The sequence below is a fragment of the Aquarana catesbeiana genome, linkage group LG02 (assembly GCF_042186555.1).
Source record: "Aquarana catesbeiana isolate 2022-GZ linkage group LG02, ASM4218655v1, whole genome shotgun sequence".
NCBI lineage: Eukaryota > Metazoa > Chordata > Amphibia > Anura > Ranidae > Aquarana > Aquarana catesbeiana.
In genome coordinates this window covers 660676803-660696036 of record NC_133325.1, presented here as the reverse complement: position 1 = coordinate 660696036, position 19234 = coordinate 660676803, and the positions used below count along the sequence as shown (strand labels likewise).

At 42.0% G+C, this 19234-nt stretch overlaps 1 protein-coding gene across 1 annotated transcript in view; it reads right to left on the bottom strand.

Annotated features, from left to right (window-relative positions):
• The window catches only part of SMG6 (SMG6 nonsense mediated mRNA decay factor), a 507574-nt gene that overhangs the window by 378411 nt on the left and 109929 nt on the right, over positions 1-19234 (bottom strand). Inside the window, 1 exon segment of the mRNA XM_073616608.1 lies at positions 13118-13263. Coding sequence (XP_073472709.1) covers positions 13118-13263 — 146 coding nt within the window.

The window sequence follows — 19234 nt, the reverse complement described above, 5'->3', positions numbered from 1 at the left end:
CACTTTCAGGCAGCAGTGTGCAAAAGGACCTCTAATGGGTGAGAATGAGTGCTTCAGACTGTCAGATATTTATCACTCAAAGGTTTACAATTTCCAAGTGTTCATCAATCCTTCACTTCAGTCAAGTCACACAACATGCAGCAGGACCTCCCTCCTATAAAGCTTAAAGTGTAAGTAAACCCCCCCTATCGTTTTCAGCCAAGGAAGTTGCCAGCTTTCCTCTGTTTAATCTACAACTGCCATGATGCTGCACATGTGATCAGTTATGACACCAGTCATTGAATGTTTTGACAGTTTGGTTGAGAACACAACCAATGGGAGCGTTACATTTCCGGCACGTGCCGTAAATGAAACGGTTTTATGGATGTGTTTACTTCCAATTTAAAAGTTATATGTCAAAGTCTGTGTACCCTTTAACTGATACAATGAAAAAAGTCCAATACTGTATTTTGTAGTCATGACCATAATAAATAGGAAAAACCAAGCACAAAAACCACTATACTATCCTTTTAAATTGTGGTCGATCTGATAAGACTGGTTATATGGGTTCTGAATACTTGGAACATTTGTCCAGCTCTGGCTAACCATCAATTTTATCTGACCCAACTCTTGCCCTGTTCATTCCTTTGAAGCCTCCAATCTCTCCCAATTTTTTATTTTTTTTTTAATAATTGTGCTTCTTTCCAAAAATGCAACAAACATGCTTTAAAAACATTTTCTCTTAAAAAATGAAAAAAACACACAAAAAAAAAAAAAACCACACGACAATGGCACAAAGACAAAAATGTATCTCTTTTTGACTGGGGCCACTATGGAGCGATTTCGCAGTGCTGGAAGAATTCTATCACAAGACAGCTCTGAAGATCACTCCAAGCAGCTGCATTCTCTCCCTGTGCAGAGGAAGCCAAATGCCAGCACTGGTATTCATGTGACCGAGAGCAGCTCCGTATCATGCTTCAAATCAAGGCAGCCGTAATGACACGCAGTGCTCAGAGCTAACAAAGAGGTAAAACAGACACTCCACACATGACAGTCTGAGGATTAAAATTTGGAAAAATAAGAACCAGAGAGGAGTTGCCCACTCAAGCTGTGCTCATGACTGCCTAATCATGACAGGGAAATGACAAACCTGCTTCCCTTGCGTTCCTCATCCCCTAGATGCACCAGAGGAAAAAGTTCACAGTCATTAATCCTTGACTGAAATTAGGGAGTCTAGAACTACAATGAAGAAATTAAATTACCATGACTAGCCTGCATGCACAAACCAGCAAAATAAAGAAACACAGATCCATACATGAATCCTACAGGGGTCTGGTGCCAACAAGGTAAAGGGGGCATTGGGCAGAGGAAAAAAAAAAAAAAACACTGTCAGTAGAGCCACTACCAGCTGACTCAATAGCTAGATTTGGATTCTAAATACTTATAAAAAGTCAGAGGTAAACCTGGGTTTAGAATACTGGTAAGTTGCGCTGGTACAAAATGTGTGATGCATACTAGCACATTAAGACATTGCCTTGCAAAGTGAAATTTTTTTTTTTTTTTTTTTACTGCTTTAACAGAACTAAAGAACAGTCACAACTCTCATCAAGAGAGTACAACTATGCTTACCATTTTCTGCCCAGCTGTTCCATTCTAGAAGCTGTAGTTGATCCAAGTCTTATTTATTAAAAGTATTTAAGAATGTTCACACAATATATGGTGTGAATGTTCACTTCTTTTATCCGATCACAATAGAAAATCCCTTACAAATATCATCTGCACAATCGGATAACTGAGAATGTTCACACAATAAATTGTATGAATATTTTACTTCAAATGATTTATTAAATCAGCCTCAGTGTCTACACACAAAGGAAACATTTTCCAGAGCAAAATTTGAGTTTTTTCAAAAATATTATAGAAACCAACTGGATTTTACCCAGAATTTGTGTATTTCTAGTACATCTATAGAGCCAAATGTACCTCAGCACATAACAGGGATTCCCATTCATATCAGTCATTTAAAGTGGTTCTAAAGGCAGAAGGTTTTTTTCTATGCATTAAAGTGGATGTAAACCCTCAGATACACCCAGTGAAGTGAACAGCCTCAGATGATACACAGGGATGAAACAAATTTCCCTACACAAGTACATCTATATCTGCTGTCTTCGGCTTGCTATATTCTTTAGAAAGTGCACATTGTGTTAGAAATTTTCTATTCCTGTTCAGCTTTGGAAGTGAAGTCTGAGCATACAGCCAAGAGAGCTGATTGGAGGAAAGCCCGCCCCTCCCCCCACATAGGCAGAGACTTGCAGAGCTGTGCCACAGCAAGCTCTCTGCTAATTTAATTTATGACAAACCTCCCTTGACACAAATTTCAGGCTGGTTTTATCTTGGTTGACAGAGAATTTATTGGCAGTTATCATGCTGATAAAGCAATGAAATAGGTCAAATTTCATGAATCAGGTTTAAATCCACTTTAAGGTGAAAAACCTTCTGGTTGCAGCTCCCCTCCCCCCCACCCTTATACTTACCTGAGCCCCATCTTGATCCAGTGATGCACAGCTACTCTACCGGATGTCGCTCCCCATTGGCTCACAGCACCAGGAAACATTGGCTCCTGCTGCTGTCGATCAGCCAGCGAGCCAATGAGGAGAGCGGGGGGCGGGGCCAGGCCACATGGAGTGTGAATTGACCATGTCCATTCAAAGGAGCGCAGTTCAGGAGTGAGCCCGCTCCGAGTGTTCTCATGGCAAGAAGCTTGCTATTGGTGTACTCGGCGGGGGAGTGGGGGGGGTGTTATGTGGAGCCAGGGCAGCCAGCAGGGGGACCAAAAATGCTTTCTTTTGTTTAAGACCTTTAGAGTCACTTTAATGTCCAGGCACACCAATACACAAATTAGTTAGAAATTTTAGGAGGATGCCAACACAGCTACCAATAGGTTTATGGGAGGAAGCTAGGACACTCACAGCAAGACAAAAAAAAAAAAAAAAAGGAGGAGAGAGGCTGTACAAACTACACAGAAACAGTGTCACATGTAGGATCTGAACCCAAGACCAAGAGTTGCAAGACAAGACTAATCAACACAGCCACTATGCTGTCCATTATTAGTTACTGTACACATCAAATGTGCCTTTTATAATTGAATGCTATAATAGTGACCCAATAAATTCAATATTCAGTCAAAGCTTTTGTAAAACTGACAAAAAAATTCAACTCTGTTTCCTGGCAACAGTGTGTCATCTGTTTCTCTCTCTCCCCAAGAATTCTGCACAGAGCTTAAAGCAGTATTAAAACCAAAAATGTAATCTATTGCAGCTTACCAATTATTAGATGAGGTAGCTGCTTTTGTTTTCTAATCCCCGTTAGTGGTAAATAGTTTGTCTCATCTGCATAACTGCTAAATCTTCAGGAGAGCTTGTTATTTTGATAAACAGACTTACTGTCTGGATCACCAGATGGCAATAAAAGAAAGCGGGACAAAAAAAAAAAAAAAAAACACGACTGCAGCCATCACATCTAAGAATTGGTTGGCTGCAATATAATAAAATGTTTGCTTTTGAGTTTATTGCTGCTTTAAGCCAAAACGTCAGGTATTCCCAGCACTGTAAGACAGACAAAAGATCAGCACCTCTGATGTAAAGATTAAATCCGAATTGTTATTCCTCTGGTTAAAAGCACTGCATTGCCAGTGTAAAAGCACAGTGCTACTGAAGATCATGTCTGGGGTTGTACAGCCCAAGGGTGATAAACATTTAAAGGAAGTAAGGAATGCATGGTTTCACTTTTTAAACACTGGAACCGATTATGGGATCACACTAGGCAGACCTTCCCTACTATTCACTCATTTTAATAATTCACTGCAATGGTCCAGCTTGGTATTATTAGGACAAATGCAGGTAAAGTGTCTAGAATGAATGAGCTAAAATTCCTACAAATGCCTATAGGTGGCCTAAAGAGTAAAGCTTTTGCTTTCAACAAAACTGAGGGTGTTATTTCAAAGTCACAAAAGCTCTTGCTCAAATTTGAAATGTTACCAAGACGCTGTCATCTTGTACAAATGTACATTTTCTGTGATTGTAGCACAATAGGGACAAGGGGTTGTATGTGTGGCTTGCACAGTTAGCAAAGAACAAGTCACAGATGGATAATCGCTGGCTCATTTGTCTACTAAGAAAAAAAAAAATGCAATATGCTGTTAAATATGGATTCTTGTTTGCTAAACAGAAATATGCAACAGGTCTACTTTGGCAGCTAGCAGTAGAAGCGCAGACAGTAAACACCAGCTATGATTAGCAGCTGGCAGTGCTACTGGGAACGGCTGCTAGAGTAACATTAGCATCTACACACGTGTTTGTGCATGCGCGGAGGATTACACACCAATTATCTCGCACTCCTAAATCTCTCGGCATTGGGGTCTCGTTTCAGAGCTGCTAACAGGAGGGCACAGTGAGGAATCCTGAGTATGAAATCAAGGGAAACTAAGAGGCGGGAAAAAAAAAAAAAAAAACATCCAACGGCAAGATGAAAGTTTAATGTGTGACAATTACATGCTTCAATGACAAATAAATACCATTGTGTTTAAGAATAATCCACAACAAAAAGTATAGCGTTATTTAATTAAAAGAAATTGCCCACCTTTGTGGCAAGGGCAGATCCTTTTTTGCAAGGGAAAAAAAAGGATATACATTTTAATTGGGTACAGTGTCACACGACCTCAAATTGCCAAAGTAACACAGCGCAGCATCACAAAAAAAAGTCTGGTCATGAAGGGGGGGGGGGTTAAACTTTCCAGAGCTGAAGGGGTTGGGATTGAACAAGTCAAGGCTAAAAGGGCATTTTTTTTCATACATAATGGCACATGTATTTTGCGGTTTGACACATGACATTCATTCATTTACTCACTTTTAGTAAAATATTTTGGTGCTCTGGTGAGGGGAGGGGCTCCCATGCAGGAGCAATGGCGATGGATCCGGGAATTGCACTGGCCTGCAACCACAGGAAGCATTAGATGACTGCTTCTTCCTGTGTTCACACCGCTCTGCATTGTGGAGAAGATGGAGGGAGGAGGTGGGTGGAGCCAACCCTCACTCAGGGGCAGAGGCCTGCAGTGTGGATAAGATGGAGGGAGGAGGTGCCAGTGGGTGGGGCCAACACTCTGACTTAGGGCCATGGCAGAAGCATGCAGTGTGGACTGTGGAGAAGATGGAGGGAGGAGGTGGCGGTGGGTGGGGCCAACATACACTCAGGGGCGGAGAAGGAAGAATACTGGCGCTCTGGCTCTCATCATCAGCGGCGATTCCGAGTCCAACGTGACTCACTGATGTCACTGGTTGCTAGACGCCTGGCGGCCCAAGCACTAGCAATCAGTGCAGGGAATAAGCACAGAGGCCAAGCCAGCGGCACAGCTCCACCCACCTCCTCCTGGTCCAGCCGTCCAGCAGCAGCGCAGCGTAATCACACTAACACAGAGTCTCTCTCGGCGCAGCTGATCGACTAATGTGAGACAGAGAGAGAGAGAGACTCGGGCAGAGCAGTCAGTGTGATATTTTCAAGGGGAGGGGGCAACTGTCCTGTTGTCCCCCCCCCCTGGATCTGCCCCTGTTTTGTGGTCTCATCTAGAAAAGCAAATTGGTAATCAGAAGGGTACCAGAGATAATGGATTGATTCTGTGAATAAAGACTTCCACCATAACTTCCTTTTTCATATAATGTTGTACATAAAACACACACCAGTGCGACTTGTCAAGCGATTTGACAATTCCAAATTGCATGACAAAAACGCATCCTATTACTGGCAATGGAACCGTTCATATTGCCGCGAATCATGTCACAGCGATTATGAAAAAAGTTCCTGCACTACTCTTTACCTTTCACTTTTTTTTTTTTTTTTTTTTTAAATTTCATTGCGACTTGCATTGACTTCTGTTAAAGTCAGTAGTGCGAATCGCACTGATATGCGGCTTTGAAATCGTGCTGTCTTGTTTGTTTGCCTTACTTTGTAATGATGGGCTCACATTTGTGGTTGTAGTTAATAGTGTCATAGTTGATCGATTCCTGTGTGTCCATTAGTCCACCTTTTTAATGCCTATTCACCAACAGGACCAGAAACTTCTTATCTGGGTCACAGGCATGCCTGGCCATTTTTCTGTGTTGCATCACAAACGTGCACTAATTTTATGAAACAAACATCTCTTCCAGCATGGTAAAGCTGGCCACAGACAGAGCAATTTTCTATCTGTAACCAGTGGTTGCAGGAAAGAAAATCGCACAATTCTGCCATCAACACAGTCAGTGTTGATGGGGAAATCCATCCCATTGTATCCCATGTGAGCCATTTTGTTCTGCCCAAACCCCCTATTGACAGTGGGGAACCTGGGTCACGATCGCAGCTGTTTTTCGAGCATGTGCCCTTAGCGGGGATACGCGTTTAAGAGAATGAGGATTTTCCAAAATGGGCAATGGGCACGGCTGTCTCACGCACGTGCAGTACACCACGGCCGACATGTTTTGAACGCATGTATCGCGAGATCCCATTCCCTGTCCTAAATCAAGAGGGGGGGGGGGGGTGGAGGGAAACAACAGCCAATGGATGTCCGCATCCCGTCGGCGACGTCAGATGCCGCGGTGATGTATGGGGTATTTAAGCACCCTCATGGAGGCGGTAATGCTGATGCAGCCGTCCACCTTGTTTGATCCCTGCAGGAGAAAGCTCTTTTTTGGAAGGCAAGTCAATTCATAGCAGGTTGCTCTTTTGAAAGACAGACATAGAAATTGAGCTTGCCTGAAGTTAAATGGATCATATTGTTACTTACAGGAGCCTTGTTTCCGGTTTATGGTCTTGGATATTATTTGGATTTATCCTACCCTGCTGGTCTGCTAATGTCATAGGGAAAGAAACGTTACTTTTTTTAGTACTCAAAGATTGTTGTATCTAGGTAAGACATTATTAATATGTTAGGTTCCTTTGAACAAGTGGGCTTACGGATTTAGATATGTATTATCATATTATATATATGTCCTTTTAGGTCATATTGCCTTCATCAAGTCATACACGTTTGATGTGGTTCTTTTAATGTGGTTTTCGCTTAGTCAGGCCATCGTCTACTTGCCTGGGTTTTCTATTAATGCGAGGTAGGTGGAAATTGGATCAATTTTGTATCAGAAAAAATGTAGTCTGTCCAAGCCTAATTAGTGATGTCTTCTTGCAGGTTCAATTAAGGGGTATATATCCTCTCTGTGACCTACTTATACTTTGTCAAAGACTGTCAATTTGGGGGTTATGGTAGTCCTTTGGAGCAGTGCTTGCAGTTTGGGTGAGAGTTCATCAGATGACCTATAAATGACTGTATATATCTATATTTGTGTGAATCTTTGTTAGATCTTTATGGTCCTTATAAATGAATTGTGCATTTTATGTTGATTAAATATACTTAATGTTTCTTTCTCTGTTTACCTATAGTGAAATTGTACACAAGGTTTATAATAAGCTCCTGAGGAAGCCATGCTGATGGCGAAACATGTAGAGCTGAAAATACCGTGTACCTCGATCGTATGCATTTTCATGTTAATTTTAAAAATTTTAATGTTTATTTAATTTAAAAAAAATTGTAAATTTTGATTTTGTTTCAAATTGATTAATTTGGCACCTCAAAACTCACTTTTTCGCACCTTGTTAATGATTATTGCTAGCGGCTATAAGAGCTGCTAGCAATAAATCGCATGTAAAATCCAACAGGCAGGTTGTACTTAAGTTAAATCGATCAACTTGGGTACATTCAGCCTGCCCATACATGGGTCGAATCTCACCGACTCCTACTGAACCAGCCGAGATTCGAACAGTCTATGGCCAGCTTAAAGAGGTAGTAATGTCCGCTATCATTTCTTCTTTTTAGGGGCCCCCAGGTTGGTTATGACATAATGTACTAGTATGCACAGCATATTAGCACATTATGGCATACTTGCATGTCAAACTGAGCCCTCCAGCGCTGCGATCGATCCGGCAGGTCCTGGGCGCTCTCGCCACTTCAGTGACGTCACTACCGCGAGATCAAGGCCGTAAATGTTCACCGAGCATAGGGTCTCTTCAGTCATACATTGTCTGTCAGCAATTTTCTAATAAACAAAGTTTACTACCACTTAGGCTCTGTTAATTGCTTTCACCTGCACCAGGCTAAGATATAGGAATTGTGGGATATATAGTTTCTTTACAGAAGTGCTGATTGTTAGATGACAAAGGTCATGCATTAACCCGTGCAGTGCCATGCCGCATACCTTATGTTTCTAACAGAATTTTCTGACACATGAATGTGATGATACTCCACTACAGACTCTGCATAGAGGCCAACAAATGACACCATGAAACTACATGAGGAATGCACATCCAATTCAGGTGAAACACACAAAGTGCAGGTAGAAAAGAGCTATAATGCCTTTAAAAATATTTCTCAATGTCCATGGGGATAAAAATCCACTTTGTTTGCACCAAAAGCCTCTGTAAACCCAATTACCACCTTGTAAAAGTAGCAGACATCACCACTGTGCTGTACATAATCTGCAGAGAGCAGACCCGTGGGAAGGACCCAGCAGGCTCACCCATTAGACCCCTTTCACACTGGGGCGGTTTGCAGGCGTTATTGCTCTAAAAATACCGCCTGCAAACCGACCAAAACAGCCGCTGCTGTTTGTTCAGTGTGAAAGCCCGAGGGCTTTCACACTGAAGCGGTGCGCTGGCAGAAGAAAAAAACTCCTGCAAGCCGCATCTTTGGAGCGGTGAAGGAGCGATGTATTCACCGCTCCTAAACCGCTCCTGCCCATTGAAATCAATGGGGCAGCGCGGCAATACCGCGGCAATACCGCGGCTATAGCCGCGATATGCGAGCGGTTTTAACTAGGGTTGTCCCGATACCGATACTAGTATCGGTATCGGCACCGATACCGAGCATTTGCCCAAGTACTTGTACTCGGGCAAATGCTCCCGATGCTTCCCCCGATACCTAGAGGACAGCTGTGATCGGCGCGTGGGGGAGTTACAAGATTCTCCCCCAGCGGCTTTCACCAGCTTTAGTGACATACAGCGGTGATCGCTCACAGCTGACTGTCACTGCATCCTCCTCCGTGCCCCCTCCGTTCCTCTGTGCCTCTCCGCTGTCCCCCTCCGTACTCCCCCTTCGTTCCTCTCTCCTTATCTGTCCCCCTCCGTACTCCCCCTTCGTTCCTCTCTCCTTATCTGTCCCCCTCCGTACTCCCCCTTCGTTCCTCTCTCCTTATCTGTCCCCCTCCATTCTCCCCCTTCGTTCCTCTCTCCTTATCTGTCCCCTCCGTTCTCCCCCTCAGTTCCTCCGTCCTCCCCCTCCTTCCTTTGTGTATGGATAGAGTCAGCTGACTCTGTCCATTCACATAACTGAAACATTGTAATCTCCTGTGATTACGATGTGTCAGTTTATGAATGGAGAGAAGCCGCTGTCTCCATTCATTCTCAGTGCAGCTGAGGCTGCAGAGAAAGCGACTGGGGAATCTCTATCCTCTGTCTCTTTCTCTGTCTCAAGGGGGAGATATCAGAGGTCTGTTAAGACCCCTGATATCTCACCAAAGCCCCCCAAAAGGGCTGATTAAAAAAAAAAAAAACAAAGAATAAAAAAATATTATTGTAAAAAATAAAAATTGTAAAAAAAAAACAAAAAAAGCACACACACATACAACGTTCACCACCCCCCCGAAAAAACTGTCACGTGACATTAAAAAAAAAGTATTGGTAATCGGTATCGGTGAGTACTTGAAAAAAAGTATCGGTACTTGTACTCGGTCCTAAAAAAGTGGTATCGGGACAACCCTAGTTTTAACCCTTTTCCGGCCGCTAGCGGGGGTTAAAACCGCACCGCTAGCGGCCGAATACAGCCGCAAAAACGACGGTAAAACAGCGCTAAAAATAGCACTGTTTTACCGCCGACGCCCCCACCGCCCCAGTGTGAAAGGGGCCTTAGAGGCTGCTTGCAGAAAAGTACAGGAGAGGGTGGATACAAGACCAGTCAGTCACCCTGCACAATGAGAGAGAGCAGCAGTGATCGGTCTTTGACATAGGAAGCTCCTGCACAGAGGCAAAGTTTCATCTAAGATCATTGCACAGACTTAAAATAATAGCAACACATATAAAATTCAAGTAATACACACATACCCCTTATTAACCACTTAAGGACCAGCCTCGTTTTGGATTTTAGGTGTTTACATGTTTAAAACAGGTTTTTTTGCTAGAAAATTACTTAGAACCCCCAAACATTATATATGTTTTTTTTTTTTTTAACACCCTAGAGAATAAAATGCCGGTCATTGCAATACTTTATTTTGCACCGTATCTGCGCAGCAGTCTTATAAGTGCACTTTTTTGGGAAAAAATTCACTTTTTTGAATTAAAAAAAAAATAAGACAACAGTAAAGTTAGCCCAATTTTTTTTTATATCGTGAAATATAATGTTACGCCAAGTAAATTGATACCCAACATGTCACACTTCAAAATTGCGCCCGCTCGTGGAATGGCGTCAAACTTTTACCCTCAAAAATCTCCATAGGCGACATTTAAAAAATTTTACAGGTTGCATGTTTTGCGTTACAGAGGAGGTCTAGGGCTAGAATTATTGCTCTCGCTCTACCGGTCACGGCGATACCTCACATGTGTGGTTTGACCACCGTTTTCATATGCGGTCGGGACAGGGGTTTTTTTAAAAAATATATATATTTTTTTTATTTATTTTACATTATTTTATTTATTTTTACACAGTTTAAAAAAAAAAAAAAAAAATTGTGTCACTTTTATTCCTATTGCAAGGAATGTAAACATCCCTTGTAATAGAAAAAAGCATGACAGGTCCTCTTAAATATGAGATCTGGGGTCAAAAAGACCTCAGATCTCATATTTACACTAAAATGCAATTAAAAAAAAAAAAAAAAAAAGTCATTTAAAAAAATGACAATGAAAAAAATGTGCCTTTAAGAGGCGTGGGCGGAAGTGACGTTTTGACGTTGCTTCCGCCCAGCAGTGTCATGGAGACGAGTAGGCGCCATCTTAGCCTCACTCGTCTCCAGGCACAGGAGGGAGACGGAAGCGATCGCTTACTGGAGCCATCGGTAGCTGTGGAGGGCACCGGATCGTGGCGGGAGGGGGGGCGCCCTCTCCCGCCACCGATAAAAGTGATCTCGCAGTGAATCCGCCGCAGGGACCACTTTTATCAGAAAGAGGACCGCCGCACGAAAACGGGGATAGTTGCTGCCATAACAACAATATCCCCCTTTAAAGTTTGGACGTTCATCGGCGTGCGGCGGTCCGGAAGTGGTTAAGACCATATTTGCTTATCCCGGGGTTAAACTTTAAGGCCTCATCCACACTGGACGTTAAAATAACGTTATAAAAACTTTTTATAGCTGCAGCTTTGCAGTGAGTTTTTCAAAGTTTTTAGCGTTCATTAGCGTTTTTTTTTTTTTTTTTTCAATGGATCAAAAACATCAAAACCTTTTCACATCTGAAAAACTCCTCTCAGAACCCACTAGTTTTGGGGGTTTTTTTAAAGCCAAAAAACACCCCAGCCAAAAACTGCTGATAACAGCCTGTGTGTGCACGGACACATAGGATAACATGACGGGGAGTTTATTGACTGTAGAAAAAAAATGTCTGAAGCCAAAAACAGCTGCTGTAAAAATGTCCAAAAACATCCAGTGTGCATGAGGCCTAATGGGGATATTGTTGGTATGAGTTAAAATGCGCATGCGTTCCCAAATACAGTTCATCTTATGAATGAACGCACAGCATGTAATGTTCATTGAACTGGAAGAACCCCTGGATATATGAAGTGAACAAAGTAAATAAGAACTGGACTTGTAGATTACATAAATAATGTAGTTTTATCTTAAAAAAAGGAAAAATACACATAAGCCAGAGAGAATACATGACTTTTTTTGTACATGTTTTCTTTATGTTGTGACAAAAAAAAAAAAAAATCCTGTATATGAACATTTCGTATTTGCCACTTCCAGCCAGCAAACATGCAATCTAGTCAGTTCTCTATTATCTTACGTAATTATTTTACTGCTAAACTGTGGACAGACTAATCTGATCTGTGATTCACAACACACATCTGAGGAAAATATGGCGTTACAGTTGGAGAGCAAAAATAAAATACACCATAAGAAAATTACAGTTTCCTTTAAATTGTGAAGCAACATAGCATGCATGAAGGTGGGAAAAAAAGCCACAAGCTCTGAATATGCAAAGCTCTAGAATGTATTGTGGAATATTCACTAAAATGGTCATTTTTTTTTTTTTTTAAACTACCAATACACCGCCTCACAATATTATTCCCCCTTAGTAGTTATAAAGCAATTTATTCAAAAGTTAATAGTTCACATTCCTTACACCTTATGCTGCTTCTAACACAGTCAGATATTGTGCGAGCAATAATTCATGTTAAACAGAAACACAACACAAATGCAGCTGCAAGTACCTGCAGTGTCAGCCCACACACACACACATAATGTGCTAGCACACAACAGTTATAGGGCAGATTAGCTTGTTTCGAGCCTTATTTGCTTTGAACAATCAGGAGTTGCATTTAATGTCTGATTTTCGAGGCCAACAGAGACAAGCTTATCAATACTGAGCAGCCAGGAGAGAGTCAATGCCATTGTATAAGCACAGCACAGACAAAAGTGTGCACTGACTAGATGGCCATGACCAAAAATAATAAATATTCAAATTGCCTTTTTACTGTGCTGTATTACATGCTGCAGAAGTTCCTGCAACTTTTTTCTTATGCTGGCTCTGATATTACATGTAATTGGCAATCCTCAAACAAGTAAAATTCAACAGAATGTACACTGTATATGGCCAAATCCACACTGATGTTTACAAGCTGAAAAGTCCGCACAAAACACAAATGCTCCTCTGCATTGGCATTTACAAGTGTATATCCCCCTACAGCCATTAATTTGTATGAGTGGCTGTACGCAGCACCTGTGGCTCTCTGGGCAAGAGAAAGCAGAAGAAATGTTATGCCAAGGACTTATCAGCATGGAAAAGTGTGAATGCATGAAGCCTACGACAGTCCTCCTCCCACCATGTAAATTTCACATTAATATTAAGGATTTTGTACCTTTGCTTTGACAGTTGTTCACAGAAAACATGTTGATGGCCATGAGCTGCAACATCCTTGCGCTTCCTATAGGGGATGGACTGTGCTCGAGCAAGGCCTGGAATTCCTTTAAAACCTTCTCAACAACCACATGGAACGTTTCCATTCTAGAACAAAAAATGATTCAACCTTATCAGATCATAATATTCTTATTTGTACAAAAGGCTAACTTATATATATATATATATATCTTTAAATGTATATGTAAAAATACTTGAAGCAGAACTGAAAGCCCCTTTAAGTTTTTCAGGTGGACCTGATCGGATGCTCCATGCACCTCTATGGAGCGGCGGATGTCATCGGTGACATGTCCGCTGACATCCACTGGTATCCGATCCGTGAAATCCAGAGGGATCAAAACCCTATTTTCCATCCATCTGGAGAATTGGATCGGATGAAAACGGACAGGCGGTCCGTTTTCATCCGCTGTCCATAGAGGACAGCGGGGCTCTGAAAAGTCTGTCTCCGCACAATGACCGCAGACGGACCTGTCATCCGCCTGTTCAGTGGGGATAAGGGGATCGATTCCTGCTGAGCAAAGCGGAGTCCGTACATAGACAAGCACGTGAAAAGGGGCCAAACTATTTCTGACCACCACAAACTGAAAACTCTATTTAATACATTTTTAATATTAAAGCATACACCCATCCATTCATATCTCCACGCTTTATTCTGCTGAGAAATCACTTTGATATATACCCCTCTAGCTTGTCTAGCTGCAGCCATTTTGAGTAAGGACAGATGATTCATGCAGTATTTACTTCCTGGAATCCATCTGCCTTTTTCTAAGGCATGCAAGCAGGAGGATGTGCCTAACTGAGAAAGCCAATCCTCCACTATTCCAGATGAAGAAAAAAATGCCCATGAAGACTCCTATGAAGTAGGACTTTATTTTGTCCGGAGCCAGAAAGCAACTGCAGAAGTGTAAAAAAAAAAAAAAAAAAACAGGTTTAAAAACAATAAGTAATTATTCCTTCCTACCCATTTACCAATGCTAGCAGCATAATGAAAACAAATAGTTAATGTTGATTGAGAGATGATCCGAGTGCTTCTGCTTTTTCATCCATTGCCAAGTTAAAGCCTGGGATGGGTCCTGGACCAGAATGTACTGCTTTACTGCAGTGCAGACTGTAAAGAGGTCCAAGACCTTGTAATGTTGTCTGGCAGAGGTGCAGAGGCAGAAACTAGCTGAATGAAAGTACAATTCCTCTGGCCCATTTACCAATTTTCAAAATGTGCATTTCAACTGTGAATTTATTTGCCCAACATAAAATTTTAACTACTGGCTGTTGTATACAAACAGGCAGTTCACTCCTGAGCAAGGAAGGCCACTTTAAATGGCCTCTTTTTAGGGGCACTCATGCACACCCTTCAGAGGGTGCAGCAGTGCACTTTGTGTTTGCGGTGTTCACAGGACACAACAGATCACAGAGCGGGATACAGGAAAATCAGCCCCAGTGTCACAAGACCAATGAGGCCAGGAACAACGTTCCTGATCACTAGCCACACCAAGTGCCAACAGAGAATTTACAGCCATTAAGACTGTGTCAATAGAACCAATGCAGGCAGCAACAGTGTTGCTGATCAAAACCCACACTAATGTATTGTCCCTTCTGTCTGCCATCTGTACTGACACAGTCTATTGATTGACCACATCTTTGTCTGCCCTCTGGAGTGAGCTATCTGACTACATTACAGCGAGACATCAGTCAGAGCCTTACCCCGCAGACAACTGCACTCCCTGGAACCACAGGCAGTCTTTTGTGCATTCTTTGTTCTGCCTCCTATACTTCCTGGTCAAGGACTATAGCATTCCTAGGGCAGCCACGTACCTAGGCTAGGCTTGCTTGTCTTTGTGTTCATTTTTGTGATACTTAACCCACAACAGTAAAATCAATCTGTATATGCAGTAAAGCATGCTAGTTATACTCATTGTGGAACCTAATGGGTAAAACCTCTGCATTGTGTTTAAAGGCTGTTTGATCCGGTCTTCTTTGGTCCTCCCCTTCTTCCACTGTCCCCAATCCCTCTCTTAATAGAACAGAGCTTTTGGAGTCCCTCTGTACATGCTCAGTTTGGTTTGGCTAGACTGCAGGGATATGCAATTAGCGGACCTCCAGCTGTTGCAGAACTACAAGTCCCAAGAGGCATAGCAAGACTCCGAAAGCAACAAGCATGACACCCAGAGGCAAAGGCATGATGGGACTTGTAGTTTTACAACAGCTGGAGGTCCGCTAATTGCATATCCCTGGGCTAGAGAGTTTTTTTTTTCTTGGGAGGGTGCATGTGATCAGCACAGGGCCAATCAGCACTGTCCAGACAGCAGAGGGTCAGGGATCCTGCAGCCCCACAGAATAATCCTGGGAAAATGAAAACTCCTCCTACAAGCTTTCACCAGTGCTCAGCGGGACACTGATAGAAGTCACAAGCCTGCTGATGAGAAAAGGTATTTAGCAGTTTGTATTTGAACTGGCTACTACTGAAGAGGTTACAAAAATTCTCAGATGCCTACCTAACCAATTGTCCCCTGGACCCTGTTCCCTCACAACTACTATTGTCATCCTCTTCTTCTATCCTATGCTCTATCACTCATATCTTCAATCTCTCTCTCTAAGATGCGCAGATCACTCCCACACTTAAAAAGCCCTCATTGGACCCCATCAACCTGAACAACTTAAGACCCATGGAGTGCTGAGCTGTGGCGGGGGTGGAGCAGCCGTCTCAGACTCTCAGTGGGTCGCTGAGAGGCTGACACAGGTGTCAGTCCAGGCACCTGGCAGATCCAGACTCCGTGGTCGGGATGACGCGGTGCCTGGACTGACATTGGTGACATCAGCAGAGAGCAGACTTCAGTCCGCTCTTTGCTGAAAATGGGTCACAGGAGTGCAAAACGAATTGCACTCCTGTGATCCATAGCAGAAGTACAGCCAAATGAGCTTTGGCAAGACTTCTCCTTTAAGAGAGGTTTTGCCTGTGTAATAACAATGGAGCATCAGTGCAGCCTTCTTCAGGAGCTCAATGGAAACCTCTAAGGTGATTTCTTATTATCTCCATTATGAAAATTGGCTTCTGGGGACACAGTTTCAGTTAATTTATGAATTCACAACAACTAGGACACACAGAATACTGCCAGAGCTATCACCAGAGGCAAATTTTAAAAGATATGTTCATTAGCCATATAATGAAATGCAGCCTAAAACTGGCCATACATTATACAATTTTCCTATTCATTTTTTTTAGATTTACCTTCAACTATGTAGTGCAAGGGCCTGCATGATTCCATGCAAATTGGAAGTGTTTAGGTTTGACCTCATATTAATAGGGTTAAAGGACACAGGATAAATATTTAAAAATCATGGGTTATACGCATGTACCTTAAAGTGATACTAAACACACACACTGTTTACATTATTTTTATTTCTGTACGTGGATGATGGCACTAAGTATTTTAATACAAAAAAGTACCTTTTTCCTAATCAATATACAGCTGTCACATGACCCAGCTGTTTCCCAGCCTGTCTGCAGGGAAACATAAGCAGGAGGAGCTTCTAGTCCTCTGCTGCTAGTCACATGTTCAAAATAAAAAAACAGCATTTGGAATACAGAGTAAAAAAAATATTATATATAAACGGTTTTAAAATTGTCATACAAATATACAGTATATTTGAAATCAAATCGTTACTATTTTGTGGAAATAACAAGGTGTGGGCGGATTTCTGCTAGTCCCAGGCTTTGTCATGCCCCGTCAGCCTGTGTCTAAGAATAAGACGGAGAAGACACCCCTATTAATCTACATGTAATATCCCGCCCCCATTGTGTTTAGCTGGTTAGTGGGCATGAAGGAGGCAGGAGGGTGTGGGCTGTCATTTACCACTGTGTGTACGCCCACATGTGCGACTACAGTCACATGGGCTGCTCAGATGTGAAGGAAGAAATGGTTAGCCTAGAAACTCACTGAAAACTGAGCATGTGCAGAGTTGCCACCACAGCTGCAAAATCTTTAGCTGAATTGGGGACATGAATAGACAGTGGAGATAAGAGAGCAGCAGGATCTACCACTTTTTTGCAGAATACAGAAAACGAATACTATAGTGACTGAGTATGAACAGCATGTAATTCAGCATTTGATTGTTTTTTATGATGGGTTTAGTGACACTTTAGGTAGATTAAACACCGACAAAGTTCCCCTATAACCCTACCCGACTTGGAGAGTCCCAAGTGTTGCGGCAAGCAATGCAGAGCATACCAAGGAATGGAAGAGAGGCGAGGGTTGGCGTGTGTCTTGTACTCCAAGATACAGAATTACAACAGGTTAAAATACCTCTAATTTTAATCGGACAGAACAGGACATAGACTATACATGCACCATGGGACATCACCAAGAATCAAATAGGAAGGGTGAGTAACAGTGAGGCAAACAGAACTGTGCCATAGGGCCCAACAACAAGCGTCAAAATACTCAGCCCATTGAGAGCCATTGCAAGAACCTTGTGGCCGACAGTTTAATCAGCAGAAGATTGGATGTTCACTTGGTAAAATGTGCATACAGAAGAGCAGGAGGAGATTTTGCAACCTTGTGATGCTTAGGGAACAGGGCATAAGGATGGGAGCACAACGTCCTCAATGAGTTGGAATGCCAAGACCATGTTCGGAAGAGAGAATGGCCTTGAACGTCAGACAACCTTTAACACTGCACACTGGCCCGCTGCGATTTGGCCACAATGCAGGTGCAGTACAGTGTGTACCTGTGCTTTCCCATAGGACTTTTATTATGATTTTGGTACATTTTCTGAAAGTGCACCAAGCGTGCAGGACTTTTGGAGCGCTTTCATAAAATGCATAAAAAAAAAAATGGGGGGGGGGGGTAGGCAATTCTTAATAAAACTGATTTGGATGAGCTAACCAGATTGGAAGAAAATAGACATTAAAAAGGAAACCCTACCAATATATAAGGCTAAACTAAAAAAAAATTCTTAAAACAAGCATAAAAAGGAAGAGATAATTAATAAAGAAAGCAAGAAATCCAATACCAGATGACCCAAAAGTCCCAGTCATCTACCAAGTACCAAAAGTCCACACAAGCCCCCAGGTAGATCCATCGTGAGTGGAATTGATTCCCTCTCTGCTAGAGTGGGGGAATATTTAGTTTTTTCAGCCATTACCCCAACAATTCTCCACCTATCTGAAGGACAGTAAAGATCTTACTAGTCTATTGAAGTCTACTGATATACACAAAAACTACATTTTGGCTAGTGTTGATGTTAACTCCTTGTATAAAAAGATCATAGCCATGCATTGGAGGCAGTATCATGGGCCTTACAAAAGATAGATTTAAGAAAGCAAGCAAAAAGGAGTTTTTAATGCAAGCATTAGATTTAATCATGAGTAACGATTATTTTTGGCATGATTATAATTACTACAGGAAAAAGAAGGGGGTTGCCATGGGGGTCAAATATGTGCCCTCAGTGGCTAACCTCTTTATGAGTAGATGGGAACAGGAGACTATTTATGACAGACCTAGACCAGAATTCCAGAATTAAAGATATATATATATATATATATATATATATATATATATATATACACACACACACACACATACACACAATATATATATATATATATATATATATATATATATATATATATATATATATATATATATATATATATATATATATATATATATATATATATGATATTCTTTATTGTGCGTGCTGGGACACAGGGAACATTTATAGAATTCTTAAGAGAGATGGGTAATAAAGTATGGAATCTCTTTCTCTGAAAGTTTTGATTGGGAATCTGTATATTTTTTTAGACCTTGTTAATTACAAAAAAAAATGGTAAACTATATACACGTACCCATTTCAAGAATGTAGACCTGAATGGGTACATTCCGAAAGGAAGCCCTAGATGGCTAAATACAATCCCTTAGGCCCCTTTCACACGAGGCGGACTCCGCTCCCACGGAGCTCGCCTCGGTCCGCCGGCTCAACGGGAGATCTCTCCATTGATCTCCGCTGAGCCGTCGGATGACAGGTCCCTCTCTGCTCACTGAGCGGGGAGGGGCTTGTC